General features: G+C 35.5%; 2 protein-coding genes across 2 annotated transcripts in view; both read right to left on the bottom strand.

Annotated features, from left to right (window-relative positions):
* LOC142342913 (uncharacterized) overlaps positions 1 to 21,965 on the bottom strand; it is a 486,697-nt gene that overhangs the window by 28,183 nt on the left and 436,549 nt on the right. The window lies entirely within an intron of this gene.
* LOC142342313 (uncharacterized) lies at positions 3,130 to 21,441 on the bottom strand. Its single transcript, XM_075393605.1, has 2 exons — positions 21,205 to 21,441; positions 3,130 to 4,153 (listed from the first exon to the last, which is right to left on the bottom strand). The coding sequence occupies exons 1-2, from the start codon at positions 21,349 to 21,351 to the stop codon at positions 3,227 to 3,229; spliced, it is 1,074 nt and encodes a 357-aa protein (XP_075249720.1). The 5' UTR covers positions 21,352 to 21,441; the 3' UTR covers positions 3,130 to 3,226.

The raw sequence follows: 21,965 nt of genomic DNA on the forward strand, positions 1-21,965 counted from the left end.
TGCCTGTCAATGAAAACATTTCAGGTGACACTTTTTCTTTACCAAATAGTATTTTCTGTAAACGGTTTCGCACACCGGACTTCTGCCAATTCCAACTGAAAAGTTTTGTCTTTGTTCAGTAGAAGTTTGATGCATGAGCCGACATTTGATGACATGCGTAGATATTTTAAAACTAAGGTCATGCAAACGGCTAACAAGAATGACTGAGAATATTTCAGATAAATTTAGAAACGGACTTCAGTACTTTTGATGGAAGCATATGAAAGAACAGCTTGGAAAAGTTTATCCCTTTTCGCGGGAGCATGCAACTGACATAGTCCTGTTTACTGCATCCGCAGAATACAGGAGATCAGACGAGATGAATCCAATCCATCACAATCCAATGAGAAATTTATTGTTTTCCATAGAGTTACATACTGTTATAGAAAAATTATTTTCATTACGCCCTAATATGGCTCAAAAATTCTTGGTACACGAATGAGCAAATTCCTGATACTGAAACAAACGCACTTTTTTGGTCTTCTCTCCGAGGACAGAGAACATGGACCTAGAAGTTAGGAACATCTACTCCTTTCATCAGGTTTCTTACGGCATACAAAACATTTAAAAAAGGATTTTTCAAAAAACTACAACTGAAGAGCAAAAATTTCAAAATTTAGTACATCTACCATTTTCATAATGATTTTATTTCAAACAGAGCCGAAATCTATTGCGTCTCTATTTGTTCGACTTTGTCTTTTCACTAGTTTTGTTTTGGTACAAACTTTTAAAGTGACGAAAAAAGTGCGAAAGATCAAAATTGTAACAAAAGCTGTGCTGGCTTTCAGATTTATATTGCAAAATTGTTTTATAACAAAATTTTACTCACATAATTTTTTTCCAAAGAAATAGAAATTAGCTTCTACAAATGAAGCTAGACAAAAATGTTTGTTAACGCTTAGCCTACATAATGGCGGTAGTCAGGGGATATAGAATGGTTTACAAAAACAAGACCACCAACTTTAACAGCCTTTTTACTTTTCGTTTGCTGTTGAAATCAAATTCATGGGTTCTCTGCTCAGAGCTCGCAAACTCTTGAGGGTCAAACTCTAGTGCAGCAGCATTATTAATCATTTTTTCAGCTTTAGTTCTGAATCAGAGCCCAAAAAATTTAAACCATGCCCGGCAGATTGCCGGAAAATAGCCGCCGTTGATTCCAATAAGCATTATTGGGATTGAAAGAATAGAAGACATTGAAAAAAAAAATATTTTTGTACAAAAACATTTTTTAAGTTCAATTTATTTTGATGGCGTTTCGTAGTTGAACATACTTCTGTTTCTTAGAGAGAGGTTACAGGGGCTACTATTAATACCAATAAGCATTATAGATAGTAACTAAAACCTATGAGAACAAAGTTCAAGTACCGGGCTTCTAAAACTGGGCTTTATGTGTTTATCCCGTTTCTATTTCTGACTTTGATTTTTTTAATACTGACGCTCTTCATTTTGAATTGCTTTGCTGAGCAACTGATGTTCAAAATCACTTTTAGCAGAATGAGAGAAGAAAAACTAGCCTAGAGAAGTCAAAAAGATTTCACGCAAAATGTTGAATAAAAGCGGCAAAATGAGGTAAAGCGAAACAATTTTTTGTTCGACGAAGTAAAAAACATAGCAGGAAAAGTCCTGACGTACAATTCAAAGACTTTTCATTGACTAAACAAAAAACTAGAACTAGAACGGACTATGAGTGAATTCCGAAATCCAATTCTAAAAAACCACTAGCGAGAAATGGAAATTTGGTTCAACCAAAAAAACAAGGCTTAGAATGAACTATGAATGGATATGGAAAACCATTTAGAAAAAAATCCGATCCAAAAAATCGAAAAACAGTAAAAAATCAAAGTGAAATTTCGGCATGTGAACAAAAAAACCATTAGCGAGAAAGCGAACTTTTGTTCAAACACCGTTTTCTCACTACTTTAAAATTAGAGCGAAAAAATTTCACGCCGCAAAACCACTCGCTTTTTCGCTCCACTTCCTGTTTCGGCGTGACCAAAATCACTACTCCAATTTGACTTCAAAAATCATGAAAATCTGCGAACAGATCTTAAAAGAAAGACAACGCCCCAATACAATTCAAATTCTTTGAATTGTAAAAAAAAATTAGGAGCACTAAAATAGCCGGCTGAGAAGATGAGGGCGGCTATTAAAAAAAACTAAGCTGACATTTGTTTGCGTCTTAACTTTGTGATATAAAACATTACTCTGAAAAGAAAAACCCAAAACCTGGGTTCTGCTATGTTCAGAAAAACCCAAGTCTTGGCTCCTTTCTGCCAAGAGAAGTCCCAAGTCTTGAATCGGCTATCCCAAATTTGGCCTGCGGAAAACATCTGAATATACTGAAAGCCTCTGCAAATTCGGTACGGGTCCCTAAATGGGTTTTCAGAAACGATATTTTTAGTACGATAGTATCAATCAGGTAAAAGAAAATACATTTCCAATTCACTTGTCAATTTACATTGTCAAATGGCATTTATTTTGCTCGCTTACTCGTACTTTTCATATCATATTCATAATTGATGCTAAAAGATACAAGTAAGCTAAAATTTGAAGTACCCTTGAAATGAAAAAAAAAACACTCCTTCAAAATTTTAAGGTAGATCACGAGATACCACTTTTCTGCTATTTCGATTGAAACACACATCAAGTATTTTTGTCTAATTCTGACTTAAAAAAACATGTATCAATCAAGGCTCACGCCATTTTTAAAATAATGCGAGAACCATATTCCAGTCCCATACTTTTTAATTTGAAAAATTTTGCGTTTCTTAAAGGTATCCCAGAACAATATATGCGGCATCATTTTAGCCCCATACATTCAAATCCACAAATGGTTTCCTCCTGAAATTTCTTAACCCTCACATTCTGACCAATTTTCTTTAGCAAATTTGCTATCACATTAGCAAAGAGTATGAAACTGCCTTTAAAAGCAATCAATCAAAAATTTTGCACGAAAAAGACCCATGATTACAATAATTGCTTCAATATTTGACCGAGAGCAATTGCTCAAGACTTCATAATATCTTTTCATCAAATAAATCTGTATTACAATTGCTTTCTTCATAATATCTCACATTTAAAGTAAACAAAAAAAGTTAGGTAACAAGTAAATTGACTATTTACAACTAAAGAACTAAAGCAAAAATCAATTTCTAATCTTTTCATTATTTACAATTCACAAAGTTTGTTAATTGCAGTTTACAGATTCTGTTGGCACAGCATTTTTAGATTCTAATAGCTTCTGCTTGCAAGAATTGTGAAGTTGTTTTCCGATTTTGAAGTAATTACTGATTAGCAAAGCAACTATGGCACTGAACACTGTGACCCCTCCAATGTAATGAATATAGTTGTACGATTGCACGTCGTTCGGGAATAATATGAAGTCAATTACAAAAAATGTTGGCACTTTTCCTGTCAAAATTAGAGATATAATTGGCACTTTTTCATATTTGTTCGCAAAATACATCACAAATTGATTGATAAAAGCGAGGACTCCGATTGAAATGAGGTAGAACAGTTGTAATGTACTCACACAGTTCAAAATTGTAAAACCTTCCGTCGCCAGGTGAAAAATCAGACCTACAGCAAAAACGCTGCACCCAACGGCGAAAGCCGTAACAGTTACAGGTACTGGATTATTCTTGGTTCCCATTTTCCGCAACAGCACCAAAGCTGCACTTACTAAAGCCGGAACTACTATGGCAAGCAAACTAACCCAGTACTGATAGATTGTCAGGTTGCCTTCATTTTGCGTAAAACCGAGAAATTCGAAAGGTGGTTGAACTACTAACACAACTCCGAGAATAGCAACCGCACCCAAAAATATTTCAAGGGGTGGCATGCATTCCTGAAGAACAATAGCGCTTAATACTAGAGCGAATACTGGTGCAAGCTCAAAAATGAGCCCGTAGATAGATAGAGGTATGATTTGTATACAGAATATTGCTGTCGATATTGCAAGAGCGCTGACGATGCCGCGTGCGAAAATGAGCTTATAGTTGGTGTTGTACACTAATTGCAAGTCGGAAACTTCGTACATTTGGCCAGCACTGAATAGAAAAATGTGAGATAAACCACGGAACATCATGATTGTGGCTGGTTTGACTTCGGATTTCTGAAATAACCAACACTAAATGATCATACTAGCATGAACAATTTTTCCAAAGAGCTCGCTGGCAGTCAGTAATGGTCAAAAACTGACTATCACTAAAGCATAGGCTTGTCGTTTTACTACTTTGAAAAAACATAGCTGGCAGATTGCCAGAAAATAGCCGCAATAGCTTCGTAGATCTGCAGTCTCAAAAAAAAAACAGCAAAAAAGACAGACCAAAAAAACTCGTCTTTTCATTGAAGGCTGATAGGTAATATTTTGATTAAAAATCTGTATAAGTTCTTGCTCCCTCTATTAGCTGCTCTCTAATAATCTTCATTTAGAGTGACAACACCCATTTAACCTTATCTCTTTGAATTAAAGTAAATAAAAGTCAATTTCAAAGTGAGGAAGTCATTTTTATGAGTGAGGTAAGTCAAGCGTGACCAAAAATTTAATCACGCAAATGAACAAAAAAATTCGATCCACTAAGAGCAAAACATGACGTCACGCACGCACTTCAATGAAATCGCATGAACGAATGAACAAAAAGCAGATTTGAAGTGGTTGTGACGTCATATGGTCGTAACAAAAATCGCGACGACGAAATAAAAAAACATAGCAGGACAAGTCCTGACGTACAATTCAAAGATTTTTCATTGACTAAACAGAAAACCAGACCTAGAACGGACTATGAATGGATTGGGAAAACAATTTAGAAAAAAGTGCAATCCAAAAAATCGAAAAACAGTAAAAATCAAAGTGAAATTGCCGCATGTGAACAAAAACCACTAGCGAGAAAGCGAATTCAAACACCGTTTTCTCACTCTACTTTAAAATTACAGCAAAAAAAATTCACGCCGCAAAACCACTCTCTTTTTCGCTCCACTTCCTGTTTCGGCGTGACCAAAATCATTACTCCAATTTGATTTCAAAAATCATGAAAAAGTGTGAACAGATCTTAAAAAACATAGCCGGAAGAATTCTGGAAACGACCCGAAGGAGAAAATTGCCCATACTTTTGATTACACAACTAGAAGAACTATTGTGAACCCTGAACCTCCACAAACGCCATTAAAAATTTAAGAAAGAATGGAAACGGCATTCAAAAACAAATTGAATAAAAAAAAAACAAGAAAAACTTAATGAGTTTTTTTTAATAGTACAAGGAAACATAAAACCGAGTGAAATTCTTTTCCAATTAGGGCAATGGAGAGCTCGCCAAACAATAGGCAAGTCATAATAGGCTAGGAAACTTGTCTAAGACTAAGAAAGAAAAATTGCAAAAATAAGAAAAATTGTTTAAAATTTCTCCATTTTTCTGTCAATTTTCCGAAGAAAAAACTGATTTAAACCAATAAAACTTTAGTCAATTGGTAGCTGAAAATTCCTTAAGTAACGGGCTTCCATTCAAATCCCACTTAAAGCATTAATACAAAAAAACAGGCGAAAAATCATTAAATTTCGTCTAAAAGTCAGCAAAACTGATCAAAACCCTCCAAATTAGCATTAAACTCATAATTAACTGCTTGAAACCTTCAATTCCTATCAAAATAAACCTAAAACTAATACAATATCATATCAAACCTCATAACCATCAAAAGTTGCAAAAAACTGCTATTAAAAGCCGCACGTGAACAAAAAAATTTCGCTCGCTTAGAGAAAATTTTTTCACACATCAATTTCTCGCTCTCTCAAAAACAGCGGTATGAACAAAACTACTCTCTTTTCGCTCCGCTCTTAACTTTTGTTCAGCCCCAAAATCACTTCAAATTCTTTCACGCGTTTCATTTCCCGCTTCAAAAATCACTCCAATAAAATTGATTAAAAAAAGAAGGACTTCTCCAATACTCCTCTTCGAGTCGTAAAAGGACAGCGCCCCAATACAATTCAAATTCTTTGAATTGTAAAAACCAAGAGAAGGCCAACAATAGCCCCAGCTATCGCTGTGCGGCTATTAAAAAGTGCTCGATTTTCAAAATTTGAACTATTTGCCTCTCAAAAGTTAGCTGGTAGATTGCCAGAAAATAGCTGCGATAGCTTCATATAGACTTGTAGTCTCATAATAAGAATGAAAGCATAAGACCTACATATTTTCTGAAAAATCCAGTTTCTGCATAAATCATTATCATTGTGACGTCTGCAATCGATTTTAGACTATGTACTGCAAAGCTGTCTTGAATGTCTAATGTTTCACTTTTTAATATAAACCTATCCCATTAAAGTAAGCAGAAGTCATTTGAATGTTTCAAGTTTATGCGTGCCTTTCCGCGCCAACGATTTCTCAGACCAACTAAACCAACAGGCAAGAGGGACGTGTACAGAGCCGTCACAATTCCCGTATCTAAAAAAACTTTTGAGTCAACAAGAAAATCTATCTCATTGAAGTTGCCGCACTCGCCTAATATCTTGCAAGCGCAAGGGTTTTGCGTTCGTAAACTGAACAATCAATCGTTTTTGAGAATAAATTTAAATCTTTGAAATAATTTACCGAAACAATTCGAGAGAGGATTCATGGATTGCAATATGATAACATAAAATATCCAAAGTTGACCCTCCTAACGGGTAACAAATACCTTTTATTGCTGAAGGCTCTATATAATGGTCACAGCCTCGAAGCCAATTTCAAAAGTTATGTTCCAAAGATAAGGTCAGCGAAGATATGACATTTCACAAAACTTAGGATGTTTTGCGAAATTTGTTTCCTCTCGCTTCCAGTGTTGAGTGTCATATTATACAAGGTTATTCCTTCCGAGAGCAATTCATTCGGAGATTTAGCACCTCTGTAGCTGAGTGCTTTATAATGGTAGTTTGAGGTGCTGGTACAGAAAACATTTGGGGTTAGTACGTTTGAGCTCTTGTAACAGCATGCCTATTCCTTAATTGGAAGTACTGAATCCAGAAAAACAGTTGACTGCTTTTCGCAGAAAAAATCGCTAATTTTGTTAGATGGGCTACGTATAAATCGAAAACATTTTGCATCCCACTAATTCTAACGCGCTGGTAAAATGGGTAGCACATATTTTGAAAGTATATCAATCGCAGAAACTTTTTTGTGGTATAAGAAATGGAAGTACTTTGTTTCTCGACGTGCAGAAATAAACTAGTAACCCATATCCAATGACGGGTTTCATATAGGCAACAAAATACCTGGGTTTAAAAATCTGGTGACAAAATACCTCAAATGTAATACCACAGTGATGTGTTTTGCAAACTTTTAAACTACCAATTGAAAAATTGAGTCCAATGAAAGATGAGTATCAACTTCGATACCTAAGTATGTAGCTGTTTTGTGGAAATATACTAACTCTCCTATTAATGTTAGACTTTCATTTCTGATGAGCTTCCGAAAGTAAAGGACTCGAGTTTTGGAGACATTAAAGGACGGACCATTATTCTTTAACCAGGTGGGAACGTTTCGCAAGGCATTTTTCAAACAAGATTTCTTGTCTCTTCCTCTACAATAAAGAGTTTGCGTCAGAGGCAAAAAGATAGCGATAAAATTTTGTTAAAATTTTTTAGAATTCACTTGCATAAAATAAGAGAAGATGAGGTCTCAGAACAGAAACCCGTGAAACACCGCAATCTAGTGCACATAGACCAGGATTGAAAGGCTTGGATTCAACCATTTATGTCTCTAAAGATACGAATTGATCCATTTCAGTGCAGCACCTTGAATACCCAATCTCTCCAGTTTAAATAGGTGTCGATGATCTACTGAATCAAAGGCCATTTTTTATATCTTAAAGGACACCAGTATACTCAAGATTTATTCAGTCATATTTGCTCACTAATTTTTAAGGCATCTGCTATTGAGTAATTCTTTTGAGAGCCAAATTGTCAATTATAGAAAACACAATGTCGAGAAAAAAGTCTGTACTCTTTCGCGCACTGCCCCTCAATCCATTTACCTAAGACAGGCAATAATGAAATCGACCGAAAATCACTCTATATTTAATCTGACTTTGTTCGTTTCCTGTCTGATACAGCAGGTAGCTCTCGTGAAAACTGGGGTTTGCTAAGTGTTCTTCCAAGCGAGCAGTGTAGTAGAGCTTTTACTTGCTCAACAATAGATACTTTGCGATGCCATCTTTTGCTATGTTCTTCGTCAAAAATTTTCCAGTTCTGCCGAAAGCTCTGAACAGTTTGTTCTTTTTGTGAGATAATTTTTCAAAACTTTAGATAACTTGAACTTGGGTTTTCTTTTCCAACTTCCTTAGTTGCCACACGATTTGAAAGTTTCATTGGTGAAACAAGTTAAGAACTTTAATTACTCTTCGAAACTCTGCTCGCAAAAAAGCAGCCGAAGCCTATTTTGACGGTTGTCTGAGAAAGACATCCTGAGAGAGAACACAACATCTTAAAGAACTTTTTCACTGATAACATCGGGAAAGTTGCTAACATTGAAAGTTGCTTACATTCAAAGTTGCTAAGTGATCTGATAAATCTTGGAACACCACTTATCGTTTCCCTGCTACAATTATGCAGAACATTGTCAGTCAATCAGAGTGGCTGAGTTAGTGGTGATACGATTCACTTTGGAAATTTCCTGCTTAAAGCCATGCTTATCCAGAATGCTCCAATATTCAAACACAGTAGATAACGCTTTAATCAAATCTATATTTAGATTACCTAAAAAAAATATGCATACTGGAGTATGCTAACATCAGTGGGGAAACTCAATATCCTTGGAAGACCTTTGTTTCTAGAAGTAGGTCAGCAAGATAATTTTTTTTTCAGTAGTGCAGAGAACTAGCTACAAATACAGATTTGTTGCGACAAAACGTTATCAGATAAAAAGAATCGTGTATGTAAACAGCAACACCACTATTACGATTATTGCCTCTAGTGGCCAATGGCCGAGCACAATAGTCAACTTGGAACAAATTTGTAAAAGTGTTATCAAGCAAATTTCTGTTAGCACATCACTGATGGTCTTTTACATTTATCAGTTTTAAAGAGTAGATGAAACTGATCAAAAACTGAATTCAGTGAGATGCAAACGTGGAAAATGCTAAGATTCCTTCAAGTTTAAGCCCTAGCTTCTTGGTGTTACATTTCAATTTAGTCTTAAGAGGGCCCCATTTTTAGATATATATTTTTTGCTGAAATAATGGTTGCTGCATCATTTTTGTAGGGATCATAAAGATTGTTGAAGACATATTTATCGTTGTCAGTTTTATACAACAATTTTTTTTGTTCAGCATCTTTGCAACCTTGAAATCTTCTGTTTGTTGAAGCTGTTTGTCGCAAGTTTCATTGGTGCAACAAGATAAGAACTTCAATTGGTCTTGGAAACTCTGCTGGCACTCAAGCAGCTGAAGAATATTTCGTCGGTTGTCTAAAAAAGACAGAGAGAACGCAACATCTTCAACTTTTTCACTAATAACATCGAAAAAGTTGCTAACATTGAAAGTTGCTAAGTGACCTGGTAAATCTTGGAACACCACTTATCGTTTCCCAGCTACAATTATGCAGAATATTGTCAGTCAATCAGAGTGGCTGAGTTAGTGCTGATAAGAGTCACTTTGGAAATTTCCTGCTTAAAGCCATGCTTCTCGAAAACGCTCCAATATTCAAACACAGTAGATAACGCTTTAATCAAATCTATATTTAGATTACCTAAAAAAATATGCATACTGGAGTATGCTAACATCAGTGGGGAAACTCAATATCCTTGGAAGACCTTTGTTTCTAGAAGTAGGTCAGCAAGATAATTTTTTTTTCAGTAGTGCAGAGAACTAGCTACAAATACAGATTTGTTGCGACAAAACGTTATCAGATAAAAAGAATCGTGTATGTAAACAGCAACACCACTATTACGATTATTGCCTCTAGTGGCCAATGGCCGAGCACAATAGTCAACTTGGAACAAATTTGTAAAAGTGTTATCAAGCAAATTTCTGTTAGCACATCACTGATGGTCTTTTACATTTATCAGTTTTAAAGAGTAGATGAAACTGATCAAAAACTGAATTCAGTGAGATGCAAACGTGGAAAATGCTAAGATTCCTTCAAGTTTAAGCCCTAGCTTCTTGGTGTTACATTTCAATTTAGTCTTAAGAGGGCCCCATTTTTAGATATATATTTTTTGCTGAAATAATGGTTGCTGCATCATTTTTGTAGGGATCATAAAGATTGTTGAAGACATATTTATCGTTGTCAGTTTTATACAACAATTTTTTTTGTTCAGCATCTTTGCAACCTTGAAATCTTCTGTTTGTTGAAGCTGTTTGTCGCAAGTTTCATTGGTGCAACAAGATAAGAACTTCAATTGGTCTTGGAAACTCTGCTGGCACTCAAGCAGCTGAAGAATATTTCGTCGGTTGTCTAAAAAAGACAGAGAGAACGCAACATCTTCAACTTTTTCACTAATAACATCGAAAAAGTTGCTAACATTGAAAGTTGCTAAGTGACCTGGTAAATCTTGGAACACCACTTATCGTTTCCCAGCTACAATTATGCAGAATATTGTCAGTCAATCAGAGTGGCTGAGTTAGTGCTGATAAGAGTCACTTTGGAAATTTCCTGCTTAAAGCCATGCTTCTCGAAAACGCTCCAATATTCAAACACAGTAGATAACGCTTTAATCAAATCTATATTTAGATTACCTAAAAAAATATGCATACTGGAGTATGCTAACATCAGTGGGGAAACTCAATATCCTTGGAAGACCTTTGTTTCTAGAAGTAGGTCAGCAAGATAATTTTTTTTTCAGTAGTGCAGAGAACTAGCTACAAATACAGATTTGTTGTGACAAAACGTTATCAGATAAAAAGAATCGTGTATGTAAACAGCAACACCACTATTACGATTATTGCCTCTATTGGCCAATGGCCGAGCACAATAGTACACTTGGAACATATTTGTAAAAGTGTTATCAAGAAAATTTCTGTTAGCACATCACTGCTGGTCTTTTACATTTATCAGTTTTAAAGAGTAGATGAAACTGATCAAAAATTGAATTCAGTGAGACGCAAACGTGGAAAATGCTCAGATTCCTTCAAGTTTAAGCCCTAGCTTCTTGGTGTTACATTTCAATTTAGTCTTAAGAGGGCTCCATTTTTAGATATATTTTTTTTGCTGAAATAATGGTTGCTGCATCATTTTTGTAGGGATCATAAAGATTGTTGAAGACATATTTATCGTTGTCAGTTTTATACAACAATTTTTTTGTTCAGCATCTTTGCAACCTTGAAATCTTCTGTTTGTTGAAGCTGTTTGTCGCAAGTTTCATTGGTGCAACAAGATAAGAACTTCAATTGGTCTTGGAAACTCTGCTGGCACTCAAGCAGCTGAAGAATTTTTCGACGGTTGTCTAAAAAAGACAGAGAGAGAACGCAACATCTTCAACTTTTTCACTAATAACATCGGAAAAGTTGCTAACATTGAAAGTTGCTAAGTGACCTGATAAATCTTGGAACACCACTTATCGTTTCCCAGCTACAATTATGCAGAATATTGTCAGTCAATCAGAGTGGCTGAGTTAGTGCTGATACGAGTCACTTTGGAAATTTCCTGCTTAAAGCCGTGCTTCTCCAAAATGCTCCAACATTCAAACACAGTAGATAACGCTTTAATCAAATCTATATTTAGATTACCTAAAGAAATATGCATACTGGAGTATGCTAACTTCAGTGGGGAAACTCAATATTCTTGGAAGACCTTTGTTTCTAGAAGTAGGTCAGCAAGATAACTTTTTTTCAGTATTGCAGAGAACTAGCTTCAAATACAGACTTGTTGCGACAAAACGTTATCAGAAAAAAAGAATCTTATGTAAAAAGCAACACCAATATTACGATTATTATCTCTAGTGGCTAATGGCGGAGCATAACATTCAACTTGGAACATATTTATAAAAGTGTTATCAAACCAAATTTCTCTAAGACACGTCACTGATGGTCTTTTACAATTATCATTTTTAAAGAGTAGATGAAACTGATCAAAAATTGGATTCAGTGAGTTGCAAACGTGGAAAATGCTCAGATTCCTTCAAGTTTACGCCTTAGCTTCTTGGTGTTACATTTCAATTTAGTCTTAAGAGGGCCCCAATTTAAGATGTATGATCTTTTTTGCTGAAACAACAGTTGCTGCATCATAAATGTAGGGAGCATAAAGATTGTTGAAGACATATTTATTGTTGTGATTTTTATACAACAATTTTTTTGTTCAGCATCTTTGCAACCTTGAAATTTTCTGTTTTTTGAAGCTGTTTGTCGCAAGTTTCATTGGTGCAACAAGATAAGAACTTCAATTGGTCTTGAAAACTCTGCTCGCAGTCAAGCAGCTGAAGACTATTTCGACGGTTGTCTAAAAAGACATCCTGAGAGAGAACGCAACATCTTTAACTTTTTCACTAATAACATCGGAAAAGTTGCTAACATTGAAATTTGCTAAGTGACCTGATAAATCTTGGAACACCACTTATCGTTTCCCAGCTACAATTATGCAGAATATTGTCAGTCAATCAGAGTGGCTGAGTTAGTGCTGATACGAGTCACTTTGGAATTTTTCTGCTTAAAGCCATGCTTCTCCAAAATGCTCCAACATTCAAACACAGTAGATAACGCTTTTATCAAATCTATATTCAGATTACCTAAAAAAATATATGCATACTGGAGTATGCTAACTTCAGTGAGGAAACTCAATATTCTTGGAAGACCTTTGTTTCTAGAAGTAGGTCAGCAAGATGACTTTTTTTCAGTAGTGCAGAGAACTAGCTACAAATACAGACTTGTTGCGACAAAACGTTATCAGAAAAAAGAATCTTTGATGTAAACAGCAACACCACTATTACGATTATTGCCTCTAGTGGCCAATGGCGGAGCATAACAGTCAACTTGGAACATATTTGTAAAAGTGTTATCAAACAAAATTTCTCTAAGGCACGTCACTGATGGTCTTTTACAATTATCATTTTTAAAGAGTAGATGAAACTGATCAGAAATTGGATTCAGTGAGATGCAAATGTGGAAAATGCTCAAATTTCTTCAAGTTTACGCCATAGCTTCTTGGTGTTACATTTTAATTTAGTCTTAAGAGGACCCCAATTTAAGATATGATCTTCTTTGCTGAAATAACAGTTGCTGCATCATAAATGTAGGGAGCATAAAGATTGTTGAAGACATATTTATTGTTGTGATTTTTATACAACAATTTTTTTGTTCAGCATCTTTGCAACCTTGAAATTTTCTGTTTTTTGAAGCTGTTTGTCGCAAGTTTCATTGGTGCAACAAGATAAGAACTTCAATTGGTCTTGAAAACTCTGCTCGCAGTCAAGCAGCTGAAGACTATTTCGACGGTTGTCTAAAAAGACATCCTGAGAGAGAACGCAACATCTTTAACTTTTTCACTAATAACATCGGAAAAGTTGCTAACATTGAAATTTGCTAAGTGACCTGATAAATCTTGGAACACCACTTATCGTTCCCAGCTACAATTATGCAGAATATTGTCAGTCAATCAGAGTGGCTGAGTTAGTGCTGATACGAGTCACTTTGGAATTTTTCTGCTTAAAGCCATGCTTCTCCAAAATGCTCCAACATTCAAACACAGTAGATAACGCTATAATCAAATCTATATTCAGATTACCTAAAAAAATATATGCATACTGGAGTATGCTAACTTCAGTGAGGAAACTCAATATTCTTGGAAGACCTTTGTTTCTAGAAGTAGGTCAGCAAGATAACTTTTTTTCAGTAGTGCAGAGAACTAGCTACAAATACAGACTTGTTGCGACAAAACGTTATCAGAAAAAAGAATCTTTGATGTAAACAGCAACACCACTATTACGATTATTGCCTCTAGTGGCCAATGGCGGAGCATAACAGTCAACTTGGAACATATTTGTAAAAGTGTTATCAAACAAAATTTCTCTAAGGCACGTCACTGATGGTCTTTTACAATTATCATTTTTAAAGAGTAGATGAAACTGATCAGAAATTGGATTCAGTGAGATGCAAATGTGGAAAATGCTCAAATTTCTTCAAGTTTACGCCATAGCTTCTTGGTGTTACATTTTAATTTAGTCTTAAGAGGACCCCAATTTAAGATATGATCTTCTTTGCTGAAATAACAGTTGCTGCATCATAATTGTAGGGAGCATAAAGATTGTTGAAGACATATTTATTGCTGTGATTTTTATACAACAATTTTTTTGTTCAGCATCTTTGCAAGCTTGAAATTTTCTGTTTGTTGAAGCTGTTTGTCGCAACTTTTATTGGTGCACCAACTTAGGAACTTTAATTGGTCTTAGAAACTCTTCTTGGAGTCAAGCAGCTGAAGACTATTTCGACGGTTGTCTAAGAAACACATCCTGAGAGAGAACATCATAAATATTTTGTTCACTGATAACATCGAGAAAGTTGCTAATATTGAAAGTTGCTTAGTGAAACACCACCTATCGTTTCCCAGCTACAATTATGCAGAACATGTTCACTCAATCAGAGTGGCTCAGTTAGTGGTGATAGGAGTCACTTTGGAAAATTCCTTCTTAAAGCCATGCTTATCCAGAATGCTCCAACATTCAAACACAGTAGATGACTCTTTAACCAAATCTATATTTAGATTAGCTTTAAAAAATATGCACAATGGAGTATGCTAACTTCAGTGCGGAACTCAAAATTCTTGGAATACCTTTGTTTTTAGAAGTAGGTCAGCAAGATTTTTTTCAGTAGTGGAGAGAACTAGCTACAAATACAGATTTGTTGCGACAAAACGTTATCAGAAAAAAAGAATCTTTTATGTAAACAGCAACACCACTATTAAGATTATTGCCTCTAGTGGCCAATGGCGGAGCATAACAGTCAACTTGGAACATATTTGTAAGTGTTATCAAACCAAATTTCTGTTAGCACATCACTGATGGTCTTTTACATTTATCAGTTTTAAAGAGTAGATGAAACTGATCAGAAATTGTATTCAGTGAGATGCAAACATGGAAAATGCTCAGATTCCTTCAAGTTTATGCCCTAGCTTCTTGGTGTTACATTTCAATTTAGTCTTAAGAGTGCCCCAATTTAAGATATGATCTTTTCTGCTGAAATAACAGTTGCTGCACCATACTTGTAGGGATCATAAAAATTGTTGAAGACATATTTATTGTTTTGATCTTTATAAACAATTTTTTTGTTCAGCATCTTTTCAACCTTGAAATCTTCTGTTTGTTGAAGCTGTTTGTCGCAAGTTCCATTGGTGCAACAACTTAGGAACTTTAATTGGTCTTGCAAACTCTGCTTGGAGTCAAGCAGCTGAAGACTATTTCGACGGTTGTCTAAGAAACACATAGTGAGAGAGAACATCTTAAATACTTTTTTCACTGATAACATCAAGAAAGTTGCTAATATTGAAAGTTGCTAAAGGAAAAACCACTTATCGTTTCCCAGCTACAATTACGCAGAACATGGTCACTCAATCAGAGTGGTGATAGGAGTCACTTTGGAAAAATCCTTCTTTAAGCCATGCTTATCCAGAATGCCCCAATATTCAAACACAGTAGATAACGCTTCAATCAAATCCATACTTAGATTACCTTGAAAAAATATGCATACTGGAGTATACTAACTTCAGTGAGGAAACTCAATATACTTGGAAGACCTTTGTTTCTAGAAGTAGGTCAGCAAGATAACATTTCAGTAGTGGAGAGAACTAGCTACAAATACAGATTTGTTGCGACAAAAACGTTATCAGAAAAAAAAAGAATCTTTTATGTAAACAGCAACACCGCTATTACGATTATTGCCTCTGGTGGCCAATGGCGGAGCATAACAGTCAACGGGGAACATATTTTTAAAAGTGTTATCAAGCCAAATTTCTCTAAGGCACGCCACTGTTGGTCTTTTACAATTATCATTTCTAAAGAGTAGATGAAACTGATCAGAAATTGGATTCAGTGAGATGCAAACGTGGAAAATGCTCAGATTCCTTCAAGTTTACGCCTTAGCATCTTGGTGTTACATTTCAATTTAGTCTTAAGAGGGCCCCAATTTAAGATATGATCTTTTCTGCTGAAATAACAGTTGCTGAACCATACTTGTAGGGATCATAAAGATTGTTGAAGACATATTTATTGTTGTGATCTTTGTACAACAATTTTTGTTCGGCATCTTTTCAACCTTGAAATCTTTTGTTTGTTGAAGCTGTTTGTCGCAAGTTTCACTGGTGCAACAACTTAGGAACTTTAATTGGTCTTGGAAACTCTGCTTGGAGTCAAGCAGCTGAAGACTATTTCGACGGTTGTCTAAGAAACACATAGTGAGAGAGAACATCTTAAACACTTTCTTCACTGATAACATCAAGAAAGTTGCTAATATTGAAAGTTGCTAAAGGAAACACCACTTATCGTTTCCCAGCTACAATTACGCAGAACATGGTCACTCAATCAGAGTGGCTCAGTTAGTGGTGATAGGAGTCACTTTGGAAAATTCCTTCTTAAAGCCATGCTTATCCAGAATGCCCCAATATTCAAACACAGTAGATAACGCTTCAATCAAATCCATACTTAGATTACCTCGAAAAATTATGCATACTGGAGTATGCTAACTTCAGTGAGGAAACTCAATATACTTGGAAGACCTTTGTTTCTAGAAGTAGGTCAGCAAGATAACATTTCAGTAGTGGAGAGAACTAGCTACAAATACAGATTTGTTGCGACAAAAACGTTATCAGAAAAAAAAATCTTTTATGTAAACAGCAACACCACTATTACGATTATTGCCTCTGGTGGCCAATGGCGGAGCATAACAGTCAACGGGGAACATATTTTTAAAAGTGTTATCAAGCCAAATTTCTCTAAGGCACGCCACTGTTGGTCTTTTACAATTATCATTTCTAAAGAGTAGATGAAACTGATCAGAAATTGGATTCAGTGAGATGCAAACGTGGAAAATGCTCAGATTCCTTCAAGTTTACGCCTTAGCATCTTGGTGTTACATTTCAATTTAGTCTTAAGAGGGCCCCAATTTAAGATATGATCTTTTCTGCTGAAATAACAGTTGCTGAACCATACTTGTAGGGATCATAAAGATTGTTGAAAACATATTTATTGTTGTGATCTTTGTACAACAATTTTTGTTCGGCATCTTTTCAACCTTGAAATCTTTTGTTTGTTGAAGCTGTTTGTCGCAAGTTTCACTGGTGCAACAACTTAGGAACTTTAATTGGTCTTGGAAACTCTGCTTGGAGTCAAGCAGCTGAAGACTATTTCGACGGTTGTCTAAGAAACACATAGTGAGAGAGAACATCTTAAACACTTTCTTCACTGATAACATCAAGAAAGTTGCTAATATTGAAAGTTGCTAAAGGAAACACCACTTATCGTTTCCCAGCTACAATTACGCAGAACATGGTCACTCAATCAGAGTGGCTCAGTTAGTGGTGATAGGAGTCACTTTGGGAAATTCCTTCTTAAAGCCATGCTTATCCAGAATGCCCCAATATTCAAACACAGTAGATAACGCTTCAATCAAATCCATACTTAGATTACCTCGAAAAATTATGCATACTGGAGTATGCTAACTTCGGTGAGGAAACTCAATATACTTGGAAGACCTTTGTTTCTAGAAGTAGGTCAGCAAGATAACATTTCAGTAGTGGAGAGAACTAGCTACAAATACAGATTTGTTGCGACAAAAACGTTATCAGAAAAAAAGAATCTTTTATGTAAACAGCAACACCACTATTACGATTATTGCCTCTAGTGGCCAATGGCCGAGCACAATAGTACACTTGGAACATATTTGTAAAAGTGTTATCAAGAAAATTTCTGTTAGCACATCACTGCTGGTCTTTTACATTTATCAGTTTTAAAGAGTAGATGAAACTGATCAAAAATTGAATTCAGTGAGACGCAAACGTGGAAAATGCTCAGATTCCTTCAAGTTTAAGCCCTAGCTTCTTGGTGTTACATTTCAATTTAGTCTTAAGAGGTCCCCAATTTAAGATATGATCTTTTCTGCTGAAATAACTGTTGCTGAACCATACTTGTAGGGATCATAAAGATTGTTGAAGACATATTTATTGTTGTAATCTTTGTACAACAATTTTTGTTCGGCATCTTTTCAACCTTGAAATCTTTTGTTTGTTGAAGCTGTTTGTCGCAAGTTTCACTGGTGCAACAACTTAGGAACTTTAATTGGTCTTGGAAACTCTGCTTGAAGTCAAGCAGCTGAAGACTATTTCGACGGTTGTCTAAGAAACACATAGTGAGAGAGAACATCTTAAACACTTTCTTCACTGATAACATCAAGAAAGTTGCTAATATTGAAAGTTGCTAAAGGAAACACCACTTATCGTTTCCCAGCTACAATTACGCAGAACATGGTCACTCAATCAGAGTGGCTGAGTTAGTGGTGATAGGAGTCACTTTGGAAAATTCCTTCTTAAAGCCATGCTTATCCAGAATGCCCCAATATTCAAACACAGTAGATAACGCTTCAATCAAATCCATACTTGGATTACGTTGAAAAAATATGCATACTGGAGTATGCTAACTTCAGTGAGGAAACTCAATACTCTTGGAAGACCTTTGTTTCTAGAAGTAGGTCAGCAAGATAAAATTTTTTCATTAGTGCAGAGAACTAGCTACAAATACAGATATGTTGCGACAAAACGTTATCAGAAAAAAAAGAATCGTGTATGTAAACAGCAACACCACTATTACGATTATCGCCTCTAGTGGCCAATGGCCGAGCACAATAGTCAACTTGGAACATATTTGTAAAAATGTTATCAAACCAAATTTCTGTTAGCACATCACTGATGGTCTTTTACATTTATCAGTTTTAAAGAGTAGATGAAATTGAACAAAAATTGTATTCAGTGAGATGCAAACATGGAAAATGCTCAGATTCCTTCAAGTTTATGCCCTAGCTTCTTGGTGTCACATTTCAATTTAGTCTCAAGAGGGTCCATTTTTAGATATATGATCTTTTTTGCTGAAATAACGGTTGCTGCATCATACTTGTAGGGACCATAAAGGTTGTTGAAGACATATTTATCGTTGCCAGTTTTATACAACATTTTTTTGTTCAGCATCTTTGCACCCTTGAAATCTTCTGTTTGTTGAAGCTGTTTGTCGAAAGTTTCATTGGTGCACCAAGATAAGAACTTCAATTGGTCTTGGAAACTCTGCTTGCAGTCAAGCAGCTGAAGACTATCTCGACGGTTGTCTGAAAAAGACATCCTGAGAGAGAACGCAACATCTTTAACTTTTTCACTAATAATAACATCGGAAAAGTTGTTAACATTGAAAGTTGCTAAGTGATCTGATAAGTCTTGGAACACCACTAATCGTTTCCTAGCTACAATTATGCAGAAAATGGTCAGTCAATCAGAGTGGCTGAATTAGTGGTGATACGAGTCATTTTTGAAATTTCCTGCTTAAAACCATGTTTATCCTGAATGCTCCAAAATTCGAATACAGCAGAAAACGCTTTCTTAAAATCTAAATTTAGATTATCTTGAAGAAAACATGGACGCTGGAGTATGCTGACTTCAGTGAGGAAGCTCAATATCCTTGAAGTATCTTTGTTTTGAGATGGTAGATTTTACAGGTCAGCAACATCAAAAATTATGTTTCTTGCAGTTGTGCAGAGAATCAGCTTCAAATATAGATTTGTTGCTGTATGTAAATAGCAACACCACCATTACGATTATTTTCTGTAGTGGACAATGGCGGAGCATATTAATCAACTTGGAACATATTCGTATAAATGTTATCAAACAAAATTTCTATTAGGCATATCACTGATGGTCTTTTGCGTTTATCACTTTTAAAGAGCAGATGAAACTGATAAAAACTTTTATTCAGTAAGATACAAACGTGAAAAATGCTGATTCCCTTCAAATTTTGTGCTTCAGTTTCTTGATGTTACATTTCAATTTAGTCTAAGGAGGGCCCCATTTTAAAAAGATATGTGATCTTTGTTGCTGAAATAACGGTAGCTGCATCAATCTTGTAGGGATCACATAGATTATTGAGGAGATTTTTATTCTTGTCAGTTTCATACAACAATTTTTTGTTCAGCATCTTTGCAACCTTGAAATCTTCTGTTTGTCGACGCTTGGAGGCAGTTTTGGCTGCACCAGTGTTGTCAAAAAAAACCATCAGCTAAAATTTAGTAGAGAAAAGCTTTAAGGGATTTAATGCCCCAGGGATTCTTTGTCCCAGTCTTTAATTAAAGTCTCAATGAGTTCAGTTTTCCCTTTGAGCAGCACCTATAACAGTAGCATAGTAGTTGCTAAGAACAGAGACCATTTTCGGACAAGTTGTTGATAGCAAAATAAGCCCAGTAAAAATTGTATGAACGAATTGTTTATACTGCAACGTAGTAAACTCGATTTTTGTTAAGTCAGTAGTACAGGTGTTTATCAAAACTTTTTACCCCATTTTGTAGCCTCGTTCTTCGAATTACATCTTGTTATCAGAGCATTATTATCAACATCGGCGTTGTCAACGTAATCATACACGTCAGCTGAATTTGCTCAATAGTTAGAATGCGTAGACGATCGTGAAATTCGATGTATAATGAAAATGGAAGTAGGTTCAGTTTGAGTGATTGTCGTTGTAGCTACGTTCCTTCGATAAAATCAATTTACTTCCTTTTTTGTTATACTCTTTCTATTTGTCTGAGAATGCACTTGGACAGGTAGCACACTTGATGACCATATGCGTTAAGTTTTGCAATCATTTTTCAGCAGAAAACGTGGTTATATACTGTGTTTCTAGAAATTAAATTTGATAACTAGCTTTTTAACAAAGAAGTCGGATACGGTAATTTTCAATTGCTGTATGATTATTATTCGAGATTGAAGAGTTTTAATTTTGTTAACCAGGTTATGTTTTCATCATTTTCGATTTTAAAACTTTAATTTAGATCAGGGACAAAATAGCCCTAACACAGCTTTCTCCACATTGAGTTTCATTTATATATGTTGCATTTATTTAACAAATATGTGACCGTCTGCCAAAATATCGATAGAGACTGGTGGGGGAGAACCAAAATTACTTTCTGCTTGAGCTAATTTCTCATGTAAATTTCATTTTCCAAATACAGTGATAAAAATAACTTACAAACCTTGAACATGATATTCACTATGACAAACAACACACATGAACACACACCGAGCAATTTACCCAAGAAAGGCCGATGACCTAATTTCAGTTTCTCGTCTTTTCCATCCACCTGTGCCTGGAAGGTCCCATCGGTCACTGGCAGTTTCATATTTGTAATTGCCGCGATAAACTTAACAGCCAATACTAGGCTCAAAGCAATAATTTTCCATCTTTATCTGGAAACGCAGTTTAAATATGTGAAAAGAAAATACGCTGCACAATTTTTCAAACAAATAGATAGATTAATTGCTCAGGCATTTCAATTTTTGGTCGTAACTTTTCCCCAATATAAATATAAATTGAAAATATTATACAAACATCTGCTGAGAAAAATGTAAAACAAAAGAGGGAGCACAAACAATTAATGGTGAAAGCATATGAGTTGAACTAACAGCCTCCCTTCTTCAAAAAAACAGCTCCCATTGAAGCATCAACAATTTTGCGCCGCCTAAGTGTCCTTGAGCCTCAGATGCAGAGGATGGAACTCCTTAGGAGAGCGAAGTTGATTTTTGTCCTTACATATGATAAGATGTCAGCATAGATGTCCTCTTGTCGCACAGAGAGCTTCGAAGCCAGTTGTTTCAGCGCTTTTGAAGCTTGCTGGGTCAGCTCCACCACTGAATGCGAATACAAGTGGACAAAATGTTGCTTTTTCAACATCAATTACCCTGTTCATATTTTTCCTTTTTAACAGATTCATGATGATTTTGGGCTTCGCTACTG

Source organism: Convolutriloba macropyga, chromosome 7 (assembly GCF_964194025.1).
Source record: "Convolutriloba macropyga chromosome 7, txConMacr16.3, whole genome shotgun sequence".
NCBI lineage: Eukaryota > Metazoa > Xenacoelomorpha > Acoela > Convolutidae > Convolutriloba > Convolutriloba macropyga.

Bases quoted from the DNA above. Each gene is read 5' to 3' on its own strand.
- LOC142342313 (XM_075393605.1), bottom strand. From the start codon at position 21,351: ATGAAACTGCCAGTGACCGATGGGACCTTCCAGGCACAGGTGGATGGA. The intron at 4,154-21,204 runs GTTTGTAAGTTA...TGGTTATTTCAG, and splicing joins TAGTGAATATCATGTTCAAG to AAATCCGAAGTCAAACCAGC.